General features: G+C 47.4%; 1 protein-coding gene across 22 annotated transcripts in view; it reads left to right on the forward strand.

Annotated features, from left to right (window-relative positions):
• Window positions 1-27,873, forward strand: part of LOC119402024 (CUGBP Elav-like family member 2) — a 597,777-nt gene that overhangs the window by 287,104 nt on the left and 282,800 nt on the right. For 7 of the 22 annotated variants that reach the window (XM_037669064.2, XM_037669068.2, XM_037669070.2 and 4 more), the window contains exon 1: window positions 18,527-19,329. The exons of 3 other annotated variants lie outside the window; for them this stretch is intronic. In XM_037669064.2, coding sequence (XP_037524992.1) covers window positions 19,283-19,329 — 47 coding nt within the window. In that variant the 5' untranslated portion in view covers window positions 18,527-19,282. Of the gene's footprint in view, window positions 1-18,523; window positions 19,330-27,873 lie in introns of those variants that run through there. 12 more of the 22 variants (XM_037669059.1, XM_037669063.2, XM_037669067.1 and 9 more) reach the window with 4 other exon arrangements.

Here is a 27,873-nt window from a genome sequence, read left to right on the forward strand (position 1 = left end):
ATAGTGTTGCTAGGAAGGTTTGTTTCGGCGAAATCATATACAGTTTTTTCTAGTTCAGAGTTGTACCGGGAAATATATCGATGGCGTCAAAATAACTTTTCAGTTTAAACGCGTGTTTTTTTTTTTTTTTTCACTCATGTGAGTGTTTACCGTGCACGAAAACGCGTCCGATTTTTCATATTGATTGGATCCTCTCTTACATTCGAGTGATAAGATTTATGTCTTCATTTTAGTATGTGAAATAGTAATGAAGCGGCGTCTAGACGGCCACCAAAGTGACTTGACGTTCGGGGCAGGCTTATAAATCCTGAAAGGCGCTTGTTTCATGGTCCCTATCCTTCCTCGCTCTTAAAGCGTCTGCTCATGGCTAGACGTCTCAAATCGCTGTTTGCGAAACGGCAATGTAGCTTCATTGAGCCCAGCAATCGCCTTCAAAGAACAACCTAGCTTCATTTGTGTATTTGTTTACCGTCGCTTTAACCATGTACCAGACAAGCGCGTTTTGAGTTTTGAAACTGTTGCCTCACATAGGACCGTTTCACAAGTGCACTTCTTAACTCTAACGGCAAGCGCCATTTTAAGCGTGGCGCAAGCCTTTCACGTCCGCGTTGCGCAATCTCCGGGTTTAATGGCTCACCAGTGCAGTGTAGTTGTAGCAAATGGCTCAAGGTATTCTTTGGTTCTTTTCTACAGCGCACTGTGGTTGTGGGAGGTGACTCAAGATCGCTTTTGTTTGTTTGTTTTTGTTTGTTTGTTTGTTTGTTTGTTTGTTTGTTTGTTTGTTTGTTTGTTTGTTTGTCTGTTTGTTTGTTTGTTTGTTTGTTTGGTCTAGTTATTATACCTGTTGCGCAGCTCGTAGAACCTGAACATAGGCACGTCTTCTTATCGACCTTTGCTCACGTGAAGTCCGTATAAACTGTCGTAATGACATGCCCACCTCGCGTGAGCATTCTAGCTTAACTAGCAACGTAACTGTCGCCTATTCGTGGTCATGCACTACATTAGCAAATGTAAATGCTTTCGATAGGACGGTCTCATTAAAGTTCGATCGCCTATCGATAAATCCAGAGTCGCCATATTTGCCGTCATTAAGCTGTCCTTTCAAACCCGCGTTTACGAGGAGATCGATTGTGCCTCAACGCAAGCAGTCGTGTTAACGCGAAGTTAGCAGCGTTTATGTACGTAGAGTCGCATCGATGAGGTTCGAGGGCCGCGGTGGTGAGTAGCGAACGCATCGTTTGCCTAACAGCGCGAGCGAGACTGAAAGCGAAGACGTCCAAACCGGCCGAAAACGAGGTATCGGCAAAGTTTCCTAACTGTAACCGTAATAGTTTGCGAAGCGTTTAGTGGACTGAAGCAGATACATAGTAGACGCGTATATCGTTTCATTACATTGTTCTAGCAGCGGATGGATAGCCGTCATTACGGCCGGTGATTGTATGCGTGCAAGTAGGGCTGGTATTAATCTTTTGGCTGGTGCAGCGGTCACAACGGCGCGGACAAAGTCAATCACATGCAGATGGTTAGTGTTATCATAACGTAGACTTCAGATTAGTATCAAAATTTTAGGATGTCCACTTCGTTGCCACTCCCGTAGAGTTGGTGGGAGCCATGTCAGGGGATAATATTCATAATCATCATCATCATGTGCATTTCTTAAACTTTGGCATCGTCGAATATAATCGACTGGGAAGAAAAAAAAAAGGAAAGGTCGCTTTCGGTTTCGATTCGTCTTAGGCAACAGCGTAACTGACCGAGTGGCTTTTCTTTAAGCCGAAAGCGTTAGATGCCTCATAAAATGCGACATTTCACCGTCGGCGTCCCCAAAATTTGTGACGTCATCAAATGACATCGTAGCTTGGTCAAAGGTGGTCCTATCACGGAGTCAATGCAAAACCAGGTGAGTTGCCTCCGATATCGGAGGCTGTACAAAACCACGTTAAGTGCAGAAAGCTTTCGAAGGGTGCCGGGGAAGGATCAATGCAACCACTGAGATGAAAAAAAAAAAAAAAAACACTGGTTTCTCTTTCGAGTCGTCTTAAGTGATGCATAGGAAACCCTGTGAATTTTCTTTTTTCCTTGTTAAAGCCGACGTTGAAAGTGCTTATGAAGCTCCTGTTGAAGTGCTTCGCACTAGAAAAGCAAATGAACGAAAGAAAGCGAGAGTTTGTTAGCGTTTGTTTTAGTTAGTTCTTACCTGTTCATACAGTCGTTAACAATATGAGAGGGAACATTGCAAATTACCTTTTAAAGATCATAGCGGTTAAATGCAGTTGTCAAGCGCAAAAACTGTTTATCACACGGAATACTCAAGCGGGAATGTTACTCTTGCAAAAGTAGGCGTTTATCAAACACGAAGCTTGCAGTAAGACGTCCGTTACCAAAAAAAAAAAGGCCCCCACCTCCCCGAAGGGAATCGTGAGGAAATGCGAATGCATTTCTTGCGCCGAGAGAGGGTACCGTTGCCGTCAGACATTCGCCTTCACCGACTTCTGGCATCGCCTTGAGAGGCGCCCAGCCAGCGAACGGTCGAGCGTGAGGCGCGAGCGGACGGAACAGTGGGGCGCAGGGAGGAGAGAGAGCGAACGGCGAGAGAAGGAGCGGCGAAGCACTGCACCTACCCTCTCCTACACTCTCTCGCACCACATGCTCCGGTTGCTAGGGGCGAGGATAAGCGCGCGCGCCCGCCGCTGTTGCTATGGGAGAGGGCGCCGCGGACAACGCCGGATGCCTTACATAGCCCGACTAAGAAATGCATTTGCATTTTAAAAAACTTGCTGCGCGCCAGCTGTGCTAAAAATAGCCAAGCCGCCACCGAGCCGTCGCCATAGCAACCGCCACAGTTTCTTACACCGTGGCTCAGGGGCAGCGATTTCAACACATTCAGAGTGGCAAGATTTTCGCGTATTCCGGATCTGCCCGTCGCCGTCTTTTGGCTGCCGCCTCTTCGGCCAAGCACGCTGGATCCAATCGCCGCCGGCGTTGTGATTCCCGTGATGCACCGCGACGAGCTGGGGGATCAACCAGCTTGGCTGTGCCATGCTTTGCGCAACTTAGTGGAAACTTCCCGCTTTTTGCGTTTACAAGATTAAACTCCCCCCCTCCTTACCACGAGAGACGAATAATATACAGTCATGGCTGCTTTGTTTCTCGCATTCACCGCTGCATCTACTCAACTTTAGTGTATATTGCCTATTTGCAATTCGGCAAACTCCCATCCCTCCGTTGTAAAAGGGTAAAAGGCGTCTTCTTTGGAAAGAAAGCGAAAGGAGAAATTGGTTCATAGAGAGAGAAAAGACAAGGTTTAAATAAACCAGTTGCTTTTAGTGTAGGTATGAGGACATCATTTAAATAAAAGAAAACTGGGAGTGGCGGGTGCGTTTGTGTGAGTTCGGTACTCTGAATAAGTCGAACTCGATTGAATCAATCCTAAGCAAAGCCTCCGGTGTTTACCATCTCTTCCTGTCGGCAAGCAGCGTGCGGGGCTGTGCAGTTTATACGCTCGGTAGCTGCATGCGTTGCTGCGTAACGACGCCTCCTTTGCGGGAATCGAAACTTTTTTGCGAGAATCGAAATTTCGTTTCCTGTCTGCTGTCCCGCCGCACTCACCCTGTTCCCTGTATTTGCTCGCTTTTTTTTTCTTTTTTTTTTGTTTTAAAAAGCCAGCGCGGTGTTTGGATGTGAACCCTTTCGCGTTTCTGATTCGGGAAAGTCGGGTTCGTGGAATGTCTTTTTTTTTCCTTTTTTTTTTTCACAAGTCTCGCGTTAACGAGAAACAAGATAAACAAAAACGAACCAACAGGGAAAAAGCAACAAAAAGGCGAGGGTGCTCTCGTTTACTTCTCTCTCTCTCTCTCTCTCTCTCCTCTCTATATATATATATATATATATATATATATATATATATATATATATATATATATATATATATATATATATATATATATATATATATAGTGTGTGTGGTGTGTGTGTGTGTGTGTGTGTGTGTGTGTGCGTACGCACACAGTGACGCATTTGCGTATTTATGCTCACGCCCTCGCCTGTCCAACACCGAGGCGCAGGTTTCTACGTGACGTCTTAGTCTTGAATAACTCTTCTTTCTTTCTTTCTTTCTTTCTTTCTTTCTTTCTTTCTTTCTTTCTTTCTTTCTTTCTTTCTTTCTTTCTTTCTTTCTTTCTTTCTTTCTTTCTTTCTTTCTTTCTTTCTTTCTTTCACGCTGTACTGAACTGCGAGCGCTTCGTGTGCACCGTTGTCCTTCGGTTGCCCCTTTTTTCGTTTACCTTTTCATTCGTTCCTTCCCGATTCAGGAGTTCAAGCTAAAGCGCGTCGCAAACGTCGGCTGGGAGGGGCGTCGCTCGGATTTGCACCCGGCGGCGCGTATTCAATGCAAATACCGATTGAAAGTGAAAGAGGAAACGCAACTTGGCGGCTGATGTGGAGCGTCGCGCGCTGCGAGTTGCCCTTAAAGATGCTGCCGGCTGGAGAGAAAGGAACGCCCACGCGTTTTCAGTGAGCCGTCTTTGGCGAAGTACGCGCCCGCCGTGGGGTAAAAAGTGTCGCTTGGAGTTATCTCGTAAAACGGAGCGGTGGTCCGACGTTATGGCGTAGTTCTGCTGTGTACCTGCTCGAATGGCCGCGTAGTTCTACATCGCTGTGGCGTTTAATTTCCAGTGGTCATCTTTGTGCCGTTCTTTAATACGCCAGGCCGTAACGCACCCCCTTCCTACCTGCAGCTTGTTTAGCAATGTCCTAGTTTACCGTGTTTACTTGAATATAGCGCCACTTGTGGTTAGCGTTGCCGAGTGCTGGGTTAAGCGATACGTAATGTCGGGTGGTGTTTGGTAGTGCTTACTAACGTGGGCTCAATGTTGTTAATATATTAATAATTGCAGCATAATATGTTTACAATAGTGCTCTCTTACTATTGGCAAAAAAAAAGTGGGTTTCCGGCCCGATTTTGGCTAATATAGGCTGGCGCTCTTACGACAACACCTTTATTTTTATTCAGCCCCAGTAAAATGACGTTCGGCGTAAGCAGAGATCAACCAGAGTTGGTTGCGCCTGAATTCTTTATCTCCGTTGTCTCGATGCTTTTTACAAAAAACAAGACACAAAAATACAGGTCTCGAGTACACGCGCACACACACATTAAAAAATAAACGGCATTACTTGACGAGACCTCTTCCCGAAAAATTGGCCGCGTATCTGCGTGCTTCGCTGCAAATGTCGTGTAAAGACGATAGAAGAGGCGCTGCGTGAGATATGGACGACATCTGGCAATACGTCGGGAAACATGAGTGCTGTGTTGCGTGCTGGTAGTCCCGGCGCAGCAGCAGGCGAAGACCGGCGGTGACCAACGCGACCGGCGGGGACGCCAGCCAGCCCGAAAACGCGGTTTGGCGCGAAGCGCTGAAGCAGAGAAACGTCCGCACTCAACGAGTACTCTCCACACACTCTTTTATTTACACGTCGCCTGGGTAAAACAGGAACGCCAGAGCGGCGCCCACAACCGGCAGCCTGAAGGCCGCCCACAACGCTGCTTTTTCATTTTTTAAATATTTTTTTTCACCTTCTTGGCCTTCTCAAAACTAATGTTTTTCAACACCAACCCATGGCATTCGTACAGTGCAACAGAACCGAAACCGAAACACAACAATGAGCTCGTGCGAAGGGCACGGAGGAAGGCAAATTTCAGCGCAGTCGCATTTTCAGCCTTGTTGAAACAGCGCTCACTAGACGACGACGAAGTAAAAGAAGGCACAGGACAGGCGCTGCCTGTCGTGTGGCTGAATCGAGGGACGTGCCGACAAACAGAAAGACAGACAGAAGACAGACAGACGAAAATTTCTGCGTTTAAGTTCCCCAAGAAAGGCTATCGTCTTTAAAAAAAAATTAGAATAAAGCTTTGCCTTGCCATCACTGCGCTTTGGGAAGAGCGATTTACCACGGCCACGTGTTCCTGGCATCGTGGTAACTCCACTCCGTTTGAGGTCGCCGCGTTTAGCCTCGCGATTTTCATACGCTGCTGGAGCGTTTATGGTCTTACTTGGCTTCTTTTTTTATCGATTTCCATCGTTTTTTTTTTTCACCATTTTAATGCAAGCTCCCTCATTTCCTTCCTTTGTTGCTTGCTTCCTTATTACTTTTTTATCGAATTTTTCTTCATTTCTCTATCTCTACTTTTTTTTCTGGTGCTAGCTTCTGCCCCCCTCTGACACGCCCGATGGAGCTGCTTCCCACTGTTTGCTCTTTTTTTACAACGCGCACGTGCGCATCTTTATTTTTTTTATTTTTTTTTTGTCGCGTCGCGCGGCGCAGGTTTCAATTTGCTCGCGCCTGCGAAATGCGAGTAAATACTAGGAGCGACGGTGGACAAACAGCGGCCAAGGAAGCGCGCTTCCCGGTAGGAAAAAAAATAAGAAAAAAATTCGCTGGCGCCCGCGTTTTCTCCACAGCACGCGCGCGTGCGCTCAAGGTTTCTTTTTTCCGACTGACAGCGAAAAGCCTCTCTCCTTTCTACCTTGGAAGTTGCCGCGTGGCTTGAGGCGTGCGTCGGTCCCTCACGTATGTTCCTGAGTGTGTATGTCCTTTTTATTCGACTGCATTTCGTTTTCATTGGGATTCATATTTGCGGAGAAAGCGAAAGGGAGGGAGAAGGGTGCTCCGGAGAGCCGGCTCGTTTCTGGCGCTCCGTCGTTTAGCTGAGCTGTATTTACAAGATCAGGTTTCCGTTGGATCGTGGTAAGGCGTGCGCTTCTGGCATCATCTTTTCGTTGCCGTTTCGTTTATACATTTGCCGTCGTCTTACAAGTGAGGGGTGTGTGCTCGCGTTTTAAGGCGAAGGCCCCATGCGCAAAAGACGGCAGGTGAAGGAAATGGTCCAAAAACACACGTGATCCTTCTTTTTAATGACGTGATGTTGTCATGCAACTAACGACGTCTTAAATGGCAACATTTTGTGACGTCATATGATGACACCTTGACATAACGTCATGTGGTGACGTTCGCGGATTCATTTGCTCTCACTCACTGGCCCACTCACTCACTGAGTCGGTCACTTGCTTGTTCGAACCCGCTCATTCACTCTCACAGTATCGTCAGTGAGTGAGTGAGTGAGTGAGTGAGTGAGTGAGTGAGTGAGTGAGTGAGTGAGTGAGTGAGTGAGTGAGTGAGTCAGCGGGTGAGTTAGTGAGCAAGCGAGCGAGTGGCCAAATCAGTGAAGAAGGGAGTGCACGACTTATTCACTGAATCGCCCGCTTACTTGTTCACTGATTTGGTCGCTCGCTCGCTCGCTCACTCACTCACTCACTCACTCACTCACTCACTCACTCACTCACTCACTCACTCACTCACTCACTCACTCACTCACTCACTCACTCACTCACTCACTCACTCACTCACTCACTGAAACCCACTTACTGTCGCTTAATCGCCACTTGCTCTCTCACTGGCCCACTCACTCACTGACTCGCCTATTTACGAACTCTTATGTCACTCTCACTCTATGACTCCCCCACGCACGCACTCGCTTGTCCACTCGTTCATGGCTTGACCACTCACTCTCTGTCTCACTGTCTGGCTCGCTCAATCAGTTCCCCTTTCACTCAGTCTACTTCTTTGTTACGCAGCTTTTAAGCCTCTTGCTCTTACTGCACCATATATAGTGAGCCACGAAGATGAGAGGTCTTCGATCGCAGTGTCGTCTTTGAGTTTACGCGCCTCCAGTTTCGCGTACCGCGTTTACCGTTTCTTTCTCCGCGATGTCGCAATCTGTTCGCTAACCTCACTTGCGGCGCCTTTCGATTCGCGTTTGATTCGGTCTCGGGAATCACTCCTCACACTTTCACCGCTGCAAGACAATCGCACCCCCTGCCCTCGTGCTTCGTAGGAAAAGGCCGCGTGCCAACTGAGCCGCGGCTGTTGCTGTAGTTATTTTAGTCACGCATGCGATGAACGCGCAAGCACGAAACCACGTTTAAGCCATGCCGGCGGCAGATGGTTAAATACTATATATACAAGTGACCTTACGTTTCGTTCTCCTTAGGTTTCGTCACAATCCGTCGTGTCCCATTTTCGTAATACCTCCCTCGACGAATTGTGCGAGTCGGAATACGTTTCGTTACTGCAATGAAACTCCTCAGACCCGCTTCTTCTTTTTCTTTTGACAATTTAGCTTGGAGCGAGTGTCTTGATGCTTACGTAAGGATTGCCGACTAAATGTAGCGTGAAGCCGTGGGTTGCCATGGTGGCGTTCGAGTTTGTAAGTGGTCTCGCTGCGCTGCTATAGAGGTCTACTCCTTTTAGATGCGAAGTATCTTAAGGCGGAGCTCAATCCGGTGGTGGTGGTGTGCGTTTGACCACCCTTACTGCGCATGCGCATACCCTCTCCACACACCTCCTCTCCCCTCTCCACACCTCCTCTCCACTTTCCCTCTCCCCTTCCCCTCTCCACTTTCCCTCTCCACTTCTCCCCTCCCCCTTTCCACTCTTCCTCTGAAACGCGGGCTAGACATGCCGAAATTCTCCCCTGCTCAACGCCGCGATGAGCTCGAGCGCATGCGCGTCCCCTCCCCTTCTCTCTCCTCTCCTACGCTGCCCCCCTCTCGCCCGCCTGTAGGCCGCGTTCCCCGCTCGCCCTGTGAGAATTAACAGCCAGGCTAGATGGAAGATACGACGCGCGTAGCGTCCCTCTTCGCGTTCCACGACGCGAGGTCGGTAGCATGCCCAACGAACGCCAACGGAACGCGATCGTGCAAGTGCTCCGGCTTCGCATCGCCTCATGGTCCCCTTTAGCGGGAGATGGTGTAATTTTTCCAATCCTCAAAATGTGATTGATTGATTGATTGATTGATTGATTGATTGATTGATTGATTGATGGATTGATTGATGGATTGATTGATTGATCGATTGATTGATTGATTGATTGATTGATTGATTGATTGATTGATTGATCGATGGATCGATGGATCGATCGATCGATCGAATTTTAACACTAGTAGAACTGCCTACAAATGCTGCAGTTTTCTTTACCAATACTAATAAATCAGACGCAAAAACAAAAATATAATCTAATTATATCTGCTCTGCCTTTAAATCATGTACCCGCCGCGGTTGTCTAGTAGTTATGGTGCTCGACTGCTGAGCTGAAGGTCGCGGGACCGAGTCCCGGCCGCGGTGGCCGCATTTCGATGGAGGCAAAAATGCTAGATGTCTGTGTGCTTAGGTTTAGGCGCTCCTTCAAGAGCACCAGGTGGTCGACATTTCCGAAGCCCTCCACAACTACGTTACTCATAATCATATCGTGGTATTGGGATGCAAAGTCCCACAGTTATTATTACATTATTATATTTAAACGATGAACCTTCTTTGTTACGCTTGTACGAATTGTTTCTATTCGTAATATTGTTTATCGTTATAAGCGGAACTGCTTGTGCGTACTATATTCCAATCCGTTAGTCTTTTTTATTTGGCTGCTAGGAAGCTTTGCCGTATATTAGGTGCCTAGGTTCACCCCAAGCTGCTCATTTCATTTTTTTTTTTTGTCCAGTCGTCATCGCAACCAAATTGCAAATAAATTCTATTCAATCAATTTTTTTACGCCTGTCAGAACCTGGCTTGATAGTCTGTGCGAATATTGAGCCTGACCTGACAGTGAAGAAAGATTTGGTGAGAGAATTAAAAAGAAAAAGAAACGTTGGTTTTGACCTCGCGAGAACGAACGAGCTGTTTCAAATCTTCAGTTCGGTTGCCCAACTTTGAAATGTGTTGTAACAGATGGGCGGATTCAGGACTTATCTCACCGTAGAAAATACGTTTCGAGCGAAGCGTGGTACGACGGTGAAGCGACGGTAACAAAAAAAAAATATGTTACAGTATAGCGCCGTGCTCATCGTCCATGGCATGACGCAAGCGAAAGCGGCGCTAGTTTCTTTCGGCAAAGCGAAATGCGACGGAGAATTACCCGTGCGTGAATTTGGTGGGGCCGCAAAAGGTTGAACGCAAATAGGCTTCGGCGACATTGCAATGTGATCTCGTAACCGCGGGATTCGGCGTATGCTGTGCGGTGTAGAAATGAGCAGGTAAGAAATCAAAAGTAACTTTTGAAGAGCGCGCAGACTGATACGTTTATCTGAAGGGAGCGTGACCATTCAGGGATGGAGAATTACCTTCAAAAGTAAATAAGAGACGCAAAGTAAACGATCGACTTTATCAGAAAGCATGTATAGACCGCAACGCGCAGCCTACTGTATAGAGTAAGCTGTATAGAATAAGCTTAGAGGCCGGAGGGGATCTTCGGTATTGTTATTGCTTCTTTGTGCGACACAGCGTTCAGTTATATGCATCGAAAGTTGGTGTGATCCGTGCGTTTTTATGCTTCGTGCGTTGACGACGCGTTTGCAGGTTTTGCTGACTGTCGATATTATTTCTTCTTGCCATTTGGTTCGCATGAAGCGAATACCCTATAGCTTTATTACACGGCCATTGCGAAACTCACGATACCCTTTCCGCTCCCGTGCCTCTCTAACCTTTTGTTTTTTTCTTCTTTTTTTTACTTGGCTCGCAGACCTTGAGGGAAATATATCTGTGGGAAAAGTTTGTACTCTTTCGTATGGCTTCGTTATTTACCAAACTTGCGCCACTTTCGTAAATTTATTTTTTTTTATTTTCACATGCAGATTAATTTCGCAATGTGTGTGTCTCCTTGCCTCCGGGGTTTTGCGACACGGGGCGTAGCAATCATAAGGTTGGCTGGCTGCCGTATTTAAATGTTTCTATTTTATCCGCGCAGCTCGCGTCGCAAATTTAAGCATATCGAACGCTCGATCTCCATTTTGGCCCGCTGCCGTAGAACAAGGGTATGCGTGCTCGGGCGTGGCATTCATGCGAGCCTATGACTGTGGTCTATAGGCCTAACGTGTTTTCTCGCTGTTGCTGCTATTTCGCGTGGAGCCTGTTGGCTGCGAGGGACGTAGGACCCGTGAATCTGTTTCGTAGGCCGCAGGTGGAGAGAGTTCAGTTTGGTCTATACAGTACAGTCTACAGGATAGTACAGAATGACAGTGTGTGTGTGTGTGTGTGTGTGTGTGTGTGTGTGTGTGTGTGTGTGTGTGTTAGAGAGAGAACGAGAGCTTTGAAAGTTGTTTAGAACTCGACGAAAAATTACCCCTCTCAGAGCCCGCTGCTGTCGCACTGGGTTGTTTCTAAGCTACCGCCAGGTCGCATGTACAGACGGGTCCGCTGTTAAAGGGAACACTTGCGTGCAGGGCATGTTTGGATTTCGCTCTCTTGCAAAAACAGTGGCTTAGATTTGCATCAAACTACTGGTGGTTGACAGTTCTGCGTCTTTTTGACAGAATCGTGCAGTGCATGAACAATGTTTCCCTGTCCGCTTGCTGTTAGAGGGCCAGCAAAATGAAAGGTGCTCATTGGAGTGTTCCATTTAACAGTGGACCGTACTGCACGTTAGATTTCGTCTTTCCTTTTGACTTCCTCTTCCCCGTATGTAGTGGCTACGCTGACTCCATAATCACCGTGTGTACCAGCTTACTCGTGATCAAACTCGTCATCTATTTCTCTCTCTCTCTCTCTCTCTCTCCCTCCCTGTCTGCTGTATCTCGCACATCTCGATACATTGCAGTATGACTGTCTCTCCTTCGTTATACAGCAGCGTTCTGGCCCCGAAGCGCATTGATTCGGACTCAGTACCTTTACTTAAAAGCCCGAATCACCGCATCCCCGCTATCGAAGTTTGCTTTCCATATTTTTTTTCTCCTTGTTAATATACGTGGGCTGGTGCGCCTAGGGGTGAAGTTCGATCCGCCTTTTTTTTCTTTTAACGGCCCTCCCTCTGGTTCACGTGACTGCGAGGCTGTCCACGTGGTGTGTGGGGAAGAGGCTTTTAAGAGCGCAGAAACCCGCGACTGGTATTTCTTCGTCGTCGTCGGGTAGTGCTTAGTATCGAGGGAAGAAGCGGGGAAGTGATGGAGTTCCCGTTCCCCCATTCAGCCGAGCTTTCCCGTTTTGGACTGCGTGTCCCGACCTGTTTTTTTCTTGTCCGTTTTCTTTCGGTCCACCCCACCCACCCAACGCGTCTCCCGATCTTTATTAATTTAACGGTGGTGGACCGCGCAGGGACGGCACCTCTTCGTCTCTAGCATCGTTCTCCCCCTCTCCCTTTTCTGTTTCGCCCTCTCCCTCATTTTTTACCCGTGGGGCTTAGCTCACTTTTTTGTTCGTATTTCTCGAGTTACACTGCGTATTTGCTAAGACACTGAGAATGAAAGTAAAAAGGAAAAAAAAATAATGTGGGGATGTGGAGGGGGATGTGCAGGGGGATGTGGGGGTACGTGGGTTACGGGAAGTGCATGGAGGGAAAAAGAGCTTGCATTGCACGGATCTGGTTTGTTCATTAGAACGCGTAATCCCGATATAAGCCCGCCATCTCTCCCCATTCCCGTTTCTCTCTACCTTACTTCCCTTGGCTACCGTGCCTCGTACCGTCCCTACAATCCCCCTCTTTGCGTTCCCGTGCTTCATTCTTTAGTTTTGGGCCGTATATCTTCTATTTTGCTCTTTTTTTGTTGTTGTCGTTGTTTTGTCTCCTCTCCTCTTCAGCGTCACGTGAAGTGGGTTCTGGGCAGGACAGGAAATTAAAGATTTTCCTTTTTCATCTTGTGATCGATGCATTGGACGTGATTAACTTTCCACTTGTTTCTGCTTGTTTTTTGTTTTATTCTCTCTCTCTTTCTCTATACGTTGAACCCCTGATTCAGGGACTTTCATATCGCAGGCTTCCTATGTTAGACTTACATATGTGTGTGTATATATATATATATATATATATATATATATATATATATATATATATATATATATATATATATATATATATATACTAAGAATGAGCAGCAACGGAGTCCTCCGGAGGAGAGTGCGTTACTCATCGTAATTTCGGGTTCGGTCTGATGCGAGGGACATGGTACTACGGCGTTTCCTTCCGAAGACGCGTCGAAATGAAATGGCTTCTGCGTACCTGAGAGAGTTGTGTGCCTTGAGCACGGAGTCGGGGTGCGTAGTTCGGTGCTGTTACCTCTGTCCTGTAATCTCACGTGCGCCAGCCCCTCCACTTTAATAATCACGCGTATGATACGCTTAGAAATGCCGGTCGCGCCGGCTCCTTCGTTGGGCTGAACACATAATCATTCTGAGTGCAAAGCAAAGATTGGAGAGCGCATGACGTGATTGAGACATTTATGAAATGCTGCAAGGTACTCCGGTTCCTTTATTCATTTTTTTTTTTGTTATGAAAAACACGTTTGCACGGCAGAGTAAAAGTATGATTTGAGTGAAAAATAACTTAATGCAGCAGTTACTTGACAATTAGGTTTCTCAGCTATCCACAACCTAACGAGGACCTATCAGAACCTTAACCCGGGGTGTCGCCTTTGGTTTTCACCGCTGAACTATACATGTTCAGGCATTCAAATGCACGTACAAGGAATGACGCGTTGTGCTTTTTTGACCAGCCACGCGTGTATATTGATGGCGTTTATGGCTCGGTTATGCGTTACGCATTTAAAAGCACCTTAATTACGCATAAGGCGCTGTTAAGCGATACGCTTGTACATGTACGCATTGATGGACACATAGGGTACTGTTACGCTTTATGCCTGTGTTATCGGCGTCAAATGAAACGCGAACAGTGGCAAGCATTAGCAGTGTAGCGATGGTATACTGCGCGCTGTCCAGTCATCGCAATTGACAGGCGCCCGTGTAAACCGTAACGGCGCCCTATAAGTCATATGCATGTACACGCATAAGGCGTAACAGTGTCCTATACGCCATCGACATGCATGCATCCGCGTAACGCTTAACAGTGCCCTATACACAAAACCACAAGCGCCCTGCACGCGCACGCCGCGGCAACCAATATCACCATATCAGAACTAGAACATAAGCGAAAACGTCGCACCGTAAGTGTGATGGCACAGTGCGGCCAATCCTGAAGTGTGCTCATGCTGTAGTGATGACGGGACGGCGCACACTATACCATTGCTAATGCTTGCCGCGGTTCGCGTTTCGTTTGACACCGACGGTAAACATGCATATTGATGACTTATAGGGCCCCGTTACGGGTCGCGCATAGGCATGTATAGTGGCGTGTAGGGTGCGGTTACCCGTTACGCGTGTGCATGCATATTGATGAAGTGTAGGGCATTGTTACGCTTTATGCGTATACATGCACATTGATGACGTATAGGGTACCGTTAGGGGTTACACATTGGTGTATAGGGCACTGTTAAGCGTTACGCGGATGCATGCATGTTGACGGCGCATAGGCCATTGTTACGCTTGATGCGTGTACATGCATATGACTTTTAGGGCGCTGTTATGGGTTACACATGTCATGTACATTGGCGTATAGGATGGGGTTGCGCGTACGTGTTGACGACTGCGGCCACTTGCGGAACGCTTATACGCACACGGTGGTATAAGTGCGAAAGTAATCTGGAGTGACCTCCACGAAAGTAACCTGCACGAAAGTAATCTGGGGGCACCACTGTAGCAAAGTGGTCGTAAACCCTCGCGTGTTTTAGCTAATCGAAAAAGATGAGTACATCGGGCCAGAAGGGAGTTTCTTGAGAAAGTATCAATCTTGTCTCAAGCCGATAGCAGTGACACGGCTAAAAGTCATAAAAAGTCGTATAACCGAGATGTTACTTCGCGGGGATCGAGTAATCGAAGTCGCTCTTCCATTTTCTTTCCCTGCCTCCCAAGATACATCTATTTGTTTTGTTTTTTTTTTTGTCTTTTTAATGACATTGTTTTTCACCCTGCCGATACCAAGTTATAAACTGGCTTATGTAGGTTCGTGCGCATTACATTTTTTTTTCCCCAGCATTCCCGGCTGCGCCGCGCTCCCGTCTGGCTGCTCCGACCTGGCTCTCTTAATGTGATTTCTGGGAAGTGGTCCTTGGGGGGGATTTAATATTTCTCTGTAATAAAACGCCGCTGCCGCATTTGCCGCAGATAGAGGGGGAGAGGGACGGGACGCAGCTGTTATATTGCATTAAACCGGGCCGCTTATAGCCCGGTGCGTTTTCTGTACGCGTTGTGCAAGAGCACCCGATCGCGTCTTACACGAAGCTTTGTTTTTTTTTTTTTTTTTATCGTGTCCTTGATGCAATCGACGTATTGCTCTCGTTCATATTATTTCGGGTTCGTGCCACCAGGTGGCCGGAATTATGCTGGCTCGATTTCGCTACGTAATGAGTCCATCGTCTTCCATCTCCAGAGTGCGACTTTCCTGTTTATATTAAGACGGTATATGGCTCGGCTTCTTATGGGCACGAGTGACAGAGCAGCGGCAGTTTCGAAAGCTTGAAACTTGGTATCCAATAACTTCTTGAGTGCAGCCTGCGGCTTAAAAGCCTGTACTTCGACTGTCGGGGACGGGAATTTGTTCCTCTACGCTTACCCGATTGCTGGCGTCTGTCCAGCCCCACTGCGGAATGGTTGTTCCCGCATGTGCTTCGTTGGCAAGGACATAAACCGTAGAATTTTGAAATCAGTGACTGGTGTTTCTTTTTTTTTTTGCTTTTTTTTTTCTAATGTCAGAAGCCTGTCCTTAGGCATACTGCTACACGGTGTCCTAATTACGCATGCAAATTTGCTTCATGTAGGAAGTCTTAACAGTGAGCAGTGGAACGGTCCGTGAGTCTAGCGATAAATGTTGTGTGGTCGGCCAGCCAGGACCGAGGCCTGTTGCACGGAGCTGGTGAAGGCGGCTTAAATGCAGGCCTGTACAAGTCCACGGCGAGCGTGTCGCAGCCGCATTGTGGATTGCGGCGTAGGCTTAGTTGATGTGCGTTCCTTATTTGCATGTCTGACAAGAACTCAGTGGCAATCTATATGGCGGTACATGCGAGAGGAATGTGTTAGCGTTACCATTAATTACCTCCAGGTGCATTCAAATACCGTAATAGTCAAGGCTAGTATGGGGCGTCTAACGCTTACCAAACGTCGGGAGAAAGTTGTGGAGTTACGCACATACATACGGTAACATTGACGTAGCGCGAAACGACGCACTGGCACGAGAGGGCACGTAAGGACACATAAGGGCATGTAAGGAACACATACGGTTGCTGTAGCGCTGTGTGGTGTCCTTATAGGTGCCCGTGTGTCGTTTCGAGCTACATCAATGTTGTAACGATGATTCACCGACAAGGCAACATTTCAACCCTTGTCGACATATAGTGATAGCATTAGCAGCAGTGCTGGTGGTAGTATACAGTTGTTTTGGCTTTGACAGAAGGCTCGTTTAAAATTTACTTCCCTGTCGATTCTGGACAGAATCAATATCTCAGCAACAAGCGGTCGGAGCGTGCCGTATTGCTGACGTTGCGTGCGAACTCCGTACGTCGGCATCGATTCGGGGCGGCAGTTTTCAAGCTCCCTGTTATAATCGATGCGTTCATTGCCAATCTTGCATGTCACGCCTGCCGTGCACTTTCGCCTTTCGTGCCTCCTTCTTTCCTTCCGCGATGTTATCTACGGTCGATTGCTTTCCAGAATATAGTTTCCTCTTTGGCAGTGCTTGTTGGCAAAAATAACACTTCGACGTTTCGTAAGCGCATATGTTTGAGAATCCCCGCGTCTCTTCTGCGCTGGAATCACTTTCCCGTGTAGGTCTTTTCGAGCAACGAAAATGTCGAAAATTGAGCGCTAGTGTTGTTCCTAAATTCGGTCTTTGAATATCGTATCTCTGGCCGTATCTTCGTTTACCCGTGAAATTAAAAACAGACACTAAACCGAAGAAGTGGCAGAGTTTTAAGGCGAAATCTTTATATCACTCGTGGAACGCGAAATGTGACCGCCGCCGCCGACACTAACAGTCGGAAAAGTATGGCGAAATTGCAGATGACGTCACAGATCACCAATTGACATCGTGACGTCACTGTGGCGTCGTATAACATGTCATCAAATGACATCGTCGCGTGGTCAGAGGTGGGCCGATCCCGGAGGAAATCCTGTACCACTCGCGTTACGAAAAAACAAAAAAAACATGGCTTCCTCCTTTGAGTCGTATTTAGGCGAACCCATAAGGAATCCTGTGACTTTTTTTCTTCGATTTTTGTTAGTGTTTTTAGAAGCTCTTTTAATCAGGTGGTCCTATACGGGCACGATATGAAACATTACCATAGTAACTGGCTCTGAAATGGCTCGCCTGTCCCGTGCATGGCCATCTACAAGCGGCAGCTTTCTACTGTAACGTTAGTACAATTTACCAGGAAATTGAATATAGACGTTTCGGACACTGAAACCGCCTCGATTCGCTATAAAGGTATCGGAGATAATATCTAAATTTGAAACTTTCCTACAACTGCTCTTTCTCTCTCCCTCCCCGGTTACCTTTGACGAATCCATGGCGCGTGGATGAAGTTTGCTCGCGCTGTGTTGACCTGTGCACTGAGATTGATCCTGAAATCTTTTGTATTGTGAAACCATCCATCATGCCATATGAAGCATGACACGGCAACACTAATAACAACAAAAACATGTTACTGTAGCGCCAGCGCGATTTAACGTTCTCCTGCGGAAACCCAAAAGACATCCCGGATCGCTATGGCTGCTGGACTCCAGGGTTCCGTTGGTTCTGGATGACGTCACTTTTCCGGCGGGGGTGGAAGTGATTTCCGGTTTGTCGAGTTCCCTCCTGTGTGCCGACTCGTGACCCATCGGAAGTGCAGCGCGTGCCTGCGCGCAATGCTCTACTGGTAGCTAAAGCAAACGAAAGCAATGTAAGAACAGGAACATTAGTCTATATTGCCAATGAGTTCTGCGGAACCCCGCAAGGTGGCGGAATGGTTTTGAAAGGGAAATTCACAAATTGAAAGGGAATTTGCAATAATATGTGTCCATGTGCTTCGAGTCATCAATTAATTCGCCCTCGCGCTGCCAGTTGCCAGTATCTTGGTTCGCTCAACTGGTAGAGCGACCGCTCCGGAGAGGCGTTGGTCCCGGGTTCGATTCCCGGACCAGGACGAATTTATCGGAAACTATAGAAGCTTTCTTTCTGAGGAGTCCGTATGGATTTCCATGTGGTTTCGGGCAACAGTTTTCATTTCGTTACTCTATATTGCGGCAGCATTGCTTGACGTTCACGCTCGCAGATTAAAAAAAAAAAAAAAAAACCTTCCGGGGACCAAATGCCACCAGCCGGCGGCGGGAGTCCACCAAGTGACGTCACTTCCGCAGCGCGGAAACCCTTGTTCTGGGGCTCGGAGCTCCAGCCGATGCCGCCGCCGCGAGTCGTGGGTCGGAGTGGCGCTGCGGGCGGCAGCGTTTCTCTTCACTCTCTCTCAGCTAACGGTTAACTCTCTCTCTCTCTCTCGCTCTCTCATAGCGCTCTTCGTTGTACTCTCTTCCTCCTCATCCCTAGCGTCCGCTTTGTTTTTGCTAGGGGCGCTGGCCTCGCCGATCCCGACTGCGAGCTACCGCTGCCGGCGGGGAGCCAGCGGGCCGATCGTTGCCGGCACGGCAGGCAGGTCCGCAGTCGGCGCTTTGCCTCCGAAGCGCGTTGATGGTGTGTGCGCGTGCTCGCGTGGTGGTGTGTGTACGTCGGTTTCACCCTCGTGTGTGTTTCGCACGTTTTTCTTCCGAGTCGCTGACGACGGCTGTCGTGTCGTGTCGAGTCGTGCGGTGATGCGACCCGACGATCACTGAACGCCCCTGTAATATAAGCGTCGGGGAAGAATCCTCGTGAATATATATATTTTTTTTATCGGTGCATAATCTCCTCCACCACCTGCATTCGTTTTGTTTTCCTTCATTCAGTGCGCGATTAGATCGCGTAACTTCGTCGGAGTGAGGGAGCAACACCGGAGCCGAAATGCTCGTGGCACGCGTGACGTAAGATAGTGGAGGAATTTTTGTTTTGTTTTGTTTTTGTCCGGAAAGGACAGTTTTGGTGTTTCGTCACCGACTTGAGGTGTCCGTTTCAACCGGTGCGCTGCTTCACCTCCACAAAGAGGAGCGTTGGTCACTTCAGCCCAAACTTTTCGTTTATTTACTTTTTTTTAGTTAGCCTTACATTTTCTCTCAGTGGCGTCGTGTCCGCGATGGTGAGCTCTGCTGTTGTGTCTTCGACTTCATCTTCTTCGTCTTCAACTGCGTGCTCGGTGCGAGTGGATTACAATCGGTGTGTTCGCCACGAGTGCCCCTCTGTTGTTGTTGTTGGGCCGCTGCTGCGCTGTCGCTGTGAGAGCGCGAACCTTGGATGCGTTGCGAGCAGCCAGCGGCTGTGAAGGCGGACTGCGGCCTCACGTGAGTTATCAGCGGGCTCTAGTCCCTTTGTCGTTGTTCGCATCGTCTCGTTGTTTTCGAACGCGTTCGACGGGGAAAACAACGTCCAACGTGGCCCAGTAATGGAATTTCGCTCGTCGTGTCGAAGAAGAGGCGGCGTCGTTGCGAGCGTTCGTGAATGAAATCGATCGCTACTAGTGTATTTGTTCATTTTTTTTAAATTCTTCATTCATCGTTAGCACAGAAGGAGATGCCGGAGTTACAAAAAAAGGTCGAGGGAGCCTCCTTTTAGTAAGGCTTAGCAATGGCACACGTCACAATAGGCGAAGTTAATGAAGCATTTAGGTTATAGTTCGAATCATCGCTAGGTGCCGGCTGGAAAACCTTAATAATAATTTGTTTATCCTGTCTGTAGACAGGCTAAACATTTTTTCTTCTTTCTTTTTTGCCTGCAGTGCACGCCATACAGTATGTTGGTATTTCCGCATTAAATAGACACGTCTTTAGACCACACGCCTTCACACCTACTGGTCTGTAAGCTGTCCTTAACTCTCTGAATGTTTTTTTTTTTTTTTCGTTTAACCGAAGGTGACAAGCACACGCTGACAGCCGGTTGAGGACGGAGGTTAAGTAATATTGTAAACCTGCGTCACACACCGTTAAAAAGACATGTCAAGCATATTCAGTTTTTGCGATCTTTCTGTCGATTTGTCCACCACCTCTGGCTAACATTTAGGCGAGCCTGAACATTACAGGCTGCAGCGAGTCCCCGGTGTTCACTGCATGCCTCCGCGCATAGCACACACGCATACGCGGTCAAACGCATCTCCGATAACCCAGATAGTTTTCGCTCCCCGCGATATCGCGCTATCGAGCGCGTACTGTCTTTTTATTTATTTATTTATTCGTTCGGGGACGATGTCCACACAGTTGACCGTACGGTGTACCTTAATCGCGCTGATTATACACTTCGATAAGGTGTCTCCTGTGACATTGAGAACTGACACTGCTCCTACGTAGCTTTCCAGGACCATTTATTGTGTGGGTGCCGTTGTTGTTACATAGCTCTTCGCTAGTTGACGAACAAAAAAAAAAAAAAACATTTTCGGAGTGGCAAGGCGTTCGGAATGCTAGTGTGCAGTTCCTTCTTGGGTTGTGTACTAACAAAAGATACAGAGACATGAAGTTTAATGTTTTGACGGAAGCCCGTCTGGTCGGGATGATACATGGTGAAGGCAAAAAAAAAAAACCCGAGGCACTGCGCCGACCAAAGTGAAAATTAAAACACACAGAAAAAGACGTTTCGGCTCTCACACGGGAGCCTTGTTGAAAAGTTAAAAAAAAAAAAAAAAGACTTGTGAACAAGGTTCCCGTGTGGGTACCGAAACGTCTTTTTCTATGTGTTTTAAGTTTCACTTTGGTCGGCGCAGTGCCTCGGGGTTTCTTACCTTCACCACACAGCGGCATGATAAGAACGGATGGTGTAGAAACTAGCCACAAACCAGCCCGATTCATCACTATTTTTAGGCTTCTATGCTGCAGAAAATATTCTCCGGAAGGCCGGGAATATGTGGTCAGCGAGGATGTTTCAGGTCTTCTGCACTAATGTCTACGCGGCCCAAGCTTATAAACATTTATTCCGGGTGACCAAAATAAAGCTTTATAATTTTCTTAAAATTCGGCACTAGGAGGCACGCGAAGACCACCTGTGCAGATAAGTTATGTGGCCAGGGGGATGCAACCTGAAATGACACTACCCATATGCCATAAACTTAAACTTTAAATCATACAGCTTAACTTCGAGCCCCCCCCCCCCCCCCTGTATAATAGATATTCATGAACAACACTGAAAAGAGACGAAACAGGCGGCGCAGTTGCCTGCTCAGATTCGCCAGGTTAACCCAGCCTGCAGGAAATATTTAAACCGACCAACCAACCGGGACTCTTTTATCTAGGTTTATCGTTTCTGACGTCGTGCGGCGCGCGCTGGAGCGGTGACAGTTTTTCTACCGAGTCGGAATAAATAAATGCGTTCAAGTAAGTGCGGCAGACACATTAGCTTTCGCATGTTTTTTTTTTCTTTTTTCTTTTTCTTGTCTTTCATTTTTTTCGCAAACCGCTTTCACTTTCCATGGACCTTGGCGTTAGCGCCTCGGGGAAATTACAGTTCCCTAGGAAATAGCTGACCTTTCTTCTTTTTTTTTTTCTCTCCCTGTGTGTGGCACTTACCGTTTCCCGTGTTGACATTAAGATGGGTCGGCGCAGCGTATGTGCAGTTGAAAGCGCTTTTGCGAGTAACCTTGACAAAATTTGTACTTAGGTAACGGGTGACACTTTGCCTTCCTCCCATAGCAGTAAATGAGCTCTGTGTGGTTAGATGCCTGGTCACCGTGTTTACGAGTGATGAGCTGTATCCAACATGTCCCGTTTACGGGGAGGATATGTCGAAATGTGTATCGAAGGATTGACAGTTATTACAAATACAGATGACGCATTGAGTATATGGATACGATTAAATTCTATAGGGGATCGTAGCTGATGAAAACGTGCTAAGGATACATACGGACACGTTTGTAATCTGATCGAGTTTGGTATGGTCTATAAGGTCCGATAACGTTCCGGCGTGTCCAGTGAGGTTCGATCGGGCTCTGATAGGATTCGATAGCGTTCGATGGTGGCGTTCGATGGTGTCGATCGGTCTACTGCGTTGTCAGTTGCATTGCGTCGAAATTAGGAACGCTTGCGCATAGTTAGACAACTCCACTGAAGGTTATGTGTTATTATTTCGGTCTGATAACGGAACGGTCAGGCGCTTCACGTGTGTGTGTTGGCTCAGCACCGTGCAGATCAGTTTGAGCAGCGCATGACAAGCGAAGTTTGTCCTCTGGGTTAAACGTGTAGATGTCGGTTAACGTAGGCGTGGAAACTCCGAGAATATTCGAGAATATAGAAGGAGCACTTCCGACAGATCCAGAAGTGCTGTAGTTCGGGTGAGTTGGTCATCCATGAACTTAGCTTGTATTAGCGCGGAACATGCGAGAAGTAGACACGACACACACAAAGAAAGAGACAGGTAGGCGCTAAACTTCCAACTGTTTATTCATGTCCTTCACACCCATCTTATACATGCGCAAACACAACTCATCCGGCACGTGACCCTGGACCAAGAAACGTCACTTCCTTTTCCGTCAAAGCAATTGACGGCGAGCTTACACACAAGTCTCCCAATTCTGCTATAGCTTCGGCTTCTTTTATTTCACTTGCGATCTGATTTCTGAACCGGCCGATAACTACACAGCCATATGCAGATTAGGGGAACACCCACACCTTTCGCAGTGCGCTGCTGAACCCTCCCGCTGAAAGACTATTTTTTGCATTGTAGCTGTGCTCGCGTAGTCTATCATTTAGACACCTGTCGTGTCTACTTCTCGTATGTTCCGCGCTAATACAAGCCAAGTCCGACAGGTCCCACGCATTGGGGTAGTCGATTTCATGCGAAGTAGTCAGTGAGGGACGTGGCGTTAGCCCGAGCTTTTGCGTTGCAGCCGTCTATTCGGTTTGTGCCGTCGAATCGGTCATAACTGTAAACTGTAGAGGAATTCGGACTGACGACATGTGCAGGAAAAGAAAGCGTCGGAGTGGCGCCCGCCGATAACACAGCAGTGTACACACTTAAGTTTTTAGCCGTCACACATGACGCCCGATGGTGGGATGACACCCGATTTTCACGTGACATTCGATGTCGCATGACTCACGACACGCAATTGTGGCGTTAGTTTTTAGTCACGACACCTGAACACCGATTTCACTATTGTCACATGACACCCGGATGACGCATGATACCCTCATGTCGTACGATTTCCGAGCAAGTCTCGTGCAATGTCGCAAGTTTCGGCCAGGATTAAATACCAAAATTTGGCTTTTCTTCGATGTTTAATGATGCGTCATTATCGCCGTGTAAGAATGACTATTACACCGTGTGTGTTTGTGGACACAGATTTGGCGCTCTTCTAGCTTCTTACAATTGATAATGCATTGATAGTGTTTTATAGACGGTTGCCTATGAAGGCTTGCCGTTGCGCGGTTTTCTTTTCTTTTTTTTCCCATCTCCATCTAACCTCGCAAAAGCTGCGGCGCGCCTCTTTTTTTCGACACGACTGGGCGCATCGCTTTTCTTTTGCTGGGCCACGCTTATATCGTTTTCATAGCCGCACAGCGCGACTCGGTCGAAAAGGCAGCAAGAGCTCGACGTCGTCGTCCAAAAACAAGACTCTTTTTTGTTTGTGTGTTTTTTTTTTCTTCTTATTCGCCGACCGTGGCGGAAAACACGAGACCGTGTTTTTTCTTTTTTTTTTTCACGTTTTGAATTAGATGCGCTAAAAGAGACGGCACTTTCGCATTCCGTCGACCCTGACTGGAAGCGGCCTCGGTGTTCCTCAAATCCGCTTCTTGTAAGCGCACCCTCGAATAAAAGTAATACTTAAATATACGAGAAACGCGGATGATGACATTACGGCGGGATGCACGGTCGGCAGGCAACGGCATTTGCATCGGTGAAGCTCCGCTGAGCTTGCAACGTAGCGAAGGTATAGGAGCGTTCCCGGTGACGGATTGCCGATGTCATTCACGAAAGTCACGCGCGCTGTCCTTGCAATGCGCGGAGGGCCTTTCCCCCCTCCCGGCTCCTAATTGGACGTTTATTGCTACGAGTCGGCTACGTCGGCGGCGTTGCGCGGTTCTTGCTGTCTTCGGCTGGCGCGCGCGGCGAGGTGCAGTGGGGCGTGACGCGCCGAGACGCGCGCTGACGCGTGGCGCGCTGCTTCGCGGTGAGGAGACACGGCTTCCACGGAGTCTGTCGGTGCAAGAAGCGCCCTTCGTTCCGAGGCTGCTTGTTGTTTTTCTTCTGCTTCTTTGTGTGTGTGTGTGTGTGTGTGTGTGTGTGTGTGTGTGTGTGTGTGTGTGTGTGTGTGTGTGTGTGTGTGTGCGTGTGCGTGCGTGTGTGTGTGCGCGCTTTGCCGCAGATTGCAGATTTTTGTTGCTAACCGTTAGTGTTGCGGTAAATCCTCGTCCACGAGGAAAAACAAAGACAGTTTTTATTCGTAATTTTGTTTTTGTAGCTGTCACCGTACACGCGAGTCGCACAGACGCCCCGCGGGTCGTTTTTGTTTACGGCGCTTGGGACCAAACTGGGACGCTTAACAAGAAAGAACGTATTGGGATGCATTGCTGCAGACTTGTACAAATATATCGCTGTCGGTTAGGGATTTCGGTACCAGCGGGCACGAGTGGGCTCGTCTAGTTTAATCGTGTCCCGTAGTTAATTGCCGCGTGGTTGCTATGTTGTCCCTGTTCATTGAAAAGTAGCCTCGAAATCCATTCATCTTTTATATGACGTGGTTATGATCGTATTAGACCTAACTGCGAGGGTTCTGCGGCACGTTTTAGATTTAATAAGGAACATCTTTGGCGTCAGGGCTTTCCGTGCGAGCAACGTTAAAGCAATGCTAAAGCAATCCATTCCGAAACTGCAGTAAACGGAAGACCGACATCAATTAAGCAGTGCAAGGCACGACTTAACCAAGAACGCTTACTGGCTACTAAATTTCACGAAGCAAAAATCAAACGTGTATAAATGAAGCAGAAGAAAAGAAGCACTGCCCATGCATAGCGTTGTTTAAGCTTCACATCAATGTAAAGGTTGATTATCTCCCCCCCCCCCTCCCCCTAAGAAAAGAATTGTTCTCCTCTCTTTTAGGAAGAATTTGTTCTTATAATAACCTATATGGGCCGTAAATGAAGCCGTATCTACATTCTTTGGTGTCTTATTAGTTGTTACGCTAAACAACCGTTGAATGTTAAACGTTGACTGTAGTGCTGCAGTTATTATCATCGCATAACCATACAGGAATAATTTTGCGCAGTTATACCTTCACCAAGTCAAGAAACAGCAAAATTCATAAATAGACGAGCAATGCAATTTCGTCATCGTACTCGGAGGCGAGCTCGTGCTAAGACTGAGCAACCTCCTTCGAAAGCTCCCACTGGTGTCGCCGTTACATAGCAACAGTTAATTGTCCCTACGAAATGCAAGAAGGCCCCGCGTTGAGCGATTCGCTCGAATTTTATGGCTTGCGGGATGCCGAAGGCCAGCGGCTAATATTGTCAAATGTCGCATCGCTCGTACGGGCACGGGTAAGCCAAGGGCTTATGAGGGCTGCGCTTGCATATGGCGCGTATCACTGCAGCTGCTGTGCAGCTATCGAGCGTCATGCTGGTTTCGTGATGACAAGCGATTTGCAGTCTACTCTTTTATGCGAATGCCGCGACGAAAATAAAAGAAAATAAGAAGAAAGCAGCCTAATCGAGGGTCACGAGACGCCCGACATGGGCGAGCTCTTCTTTTGTTAGCGCTATCGCTCACGATCAATTTGTCGAGGCCGCTGACATGGTCCGCGCGCTGCGTTGTGTGCGTCAGCGCTAACGTGATGGCATTCAGTGCAAACGATTAGAACGAGTTAGCAGTTTGTTAATAGCTTAGGTGCACAGCTGAAAAAAAAATAAAAGGATCGAAGCAGAGTGATCGAGTGGTCCAAGTGCGATCAGTGATATCTCGGTGTGCTGTGTGCAAACCCAATTGGGAAACACTGTTTTAACTTCTTGACAAACCCGTTTTTTCTTTCTTTTTGCGTTGGAGGGTTGTCTGTGTCGGCCTGGTGAAATTAGCCCGCAAACGTAAAATGCAACAATAACCATCTCGCCCAGTTTAGTGTGCTCTCTATTAGTGTCTGTTGGGAGCGCGTGGTTGTAGTCACAATATTACCGATCGGGGAATCCTAAGAAAAAGTCCGGGTAGCTTGAGACTTTATTATGAACGTAAAACTGTACAGCGCCGTGTCGTTGCAGTTATAATCGGTTTTTAACGGACTGTGTCGGTTTGTTTAACCACAATAGCTTTTCTTTTTACCTTTATATCTGGTATAGCAACACTTTAACATCAGATGCCAGCTGAACCTTTTAGTTACAAAATTCTATATGGTCACGTTTAACCCCGTTAACCAGCCTCGGACATTTGGACGTTGTTTTTATAGTTTTCGTCTCGTTCCCGGCAACTCCGAAGCCGTGTCTCCACATCCGCGCTGTTCTTCAACGAGTGTTCTCGCATATTACATGACATAGTGCTCGCACGTGCTTACGCAAGTTGCTTGACAGTGTGTTTTGCATGCCATTATGTGTGCTCGCGTAGCGAGCTGTGTGTATGTGTCTTGGGCATCGCTTCACATAGAAACAGCACGTCTGTAGATGGTGCTCCTTGAAATATTCGCTTGACGCGGCAGTGGCCAAACACATTCTCGCGTCGGAGTCATGACCTGAGCGAAAACTCTGCGAATGAAATGAATGAATCCGTTTTACAAAGTATATACAGTGTAATATAGTCAGTCTCGCGTTTTTGTTCACGAATAAATACAGTTATTTGTTCATTCCAACAATCATGTATAACGAAACCTTAAAAGGTTAAACAATGGACACATGTAAACGGGACAAGCGCTTGTCCTGTTTGTATGTGTCCCTTGTTTAATCTTTCGCCCTGCTATGGTGTACGAATCTACATGCGACATCGGCGGAGTTCGCGGGCGTTCACGAGCTCTCAACTTTTTGAATGTTTTATTTTAGCAAGCGCTTTCCGAATGAATATATGTGGATTTGAGATTACTTGTCGCCTCATACTTCATCGCTTTGTGAATTCTAACGAGATCACAAAATATTCGATGGCGTCCTATAACAGGATCAAAGTAGCCCGTGTAAAGGTCGTCGAGGAAATGTGTAGAGAAAACTATAGTGCACACGATGAAAGCGGTGACTAGAAGAACTAACAGCGCGCCGTGATGGTGGTTCGTTCTCTTTTTCTTTTTTCTTTAATCTTCTCGCTCTGTCTGCTGTTTTAACTTCGTTAATATGCATAACCAGAGTACACCAGCAATCCATACGCTTCGATTACGCTTAACGTCATTGGCTAATGACATCGTTGATGCGTCGGGAATTTCACTTTCTCCGCGTGTTCTGGTACGTTGCGTGTGGGCTTTCAACCATCTAACGTCGCCTCCTTACATGTAGTCTTTTCTGTTTTTGTTTTTGTTTTTTCTTTATACGTCCGGTCAAAGTCAACCATTGTTCATGGAGGTCACGAAATAGTTATTCGTAGATCCTAACGCAACCTTAACCGGTGTTTTTCTACTTTCCCTTATCTCCGCCTCTTATGCAGTCCATTTATCTACGCTGTGTGCTTTCACTTATACCTTTCGCGTCTAAGGTCTCTTTACATCGAGTGCACGTGTCGAAGCATTTGGACACGCGTATCGGTGCCAAGACGAGCCAGTTTTTGTATTTACTTCCCGAAGGCCTTGAGTCCAATGAAAGGGTTTGGATAAAACGCGCTGGCTGTCCGCATGCTTCTTTATATATATATATATATACATTACGGAGTACCAACGGCTATCCAGGATGTATCTTCTATAGTGCATGCAATATATCGGACCGGTTTACGTGTGATTGCGGGGCAGGCGCCCT

The sequence above is a fragment of the Rhipicephalus sanguineus genome, chromosome 8, assembly GCF_013339695.2.
Source record: "Rhipicephalus sanguineus isolate Rsan-2018 chromosome 8, BIME_Rsan_1.4, whole genome shotgun sequence".
NCBI lineage: Eukaryota > Metazoa > Arthropoda > Arachnida > Ixodida > Ixodidae > Rhipicephalus > Rhipicephalus sanguineus.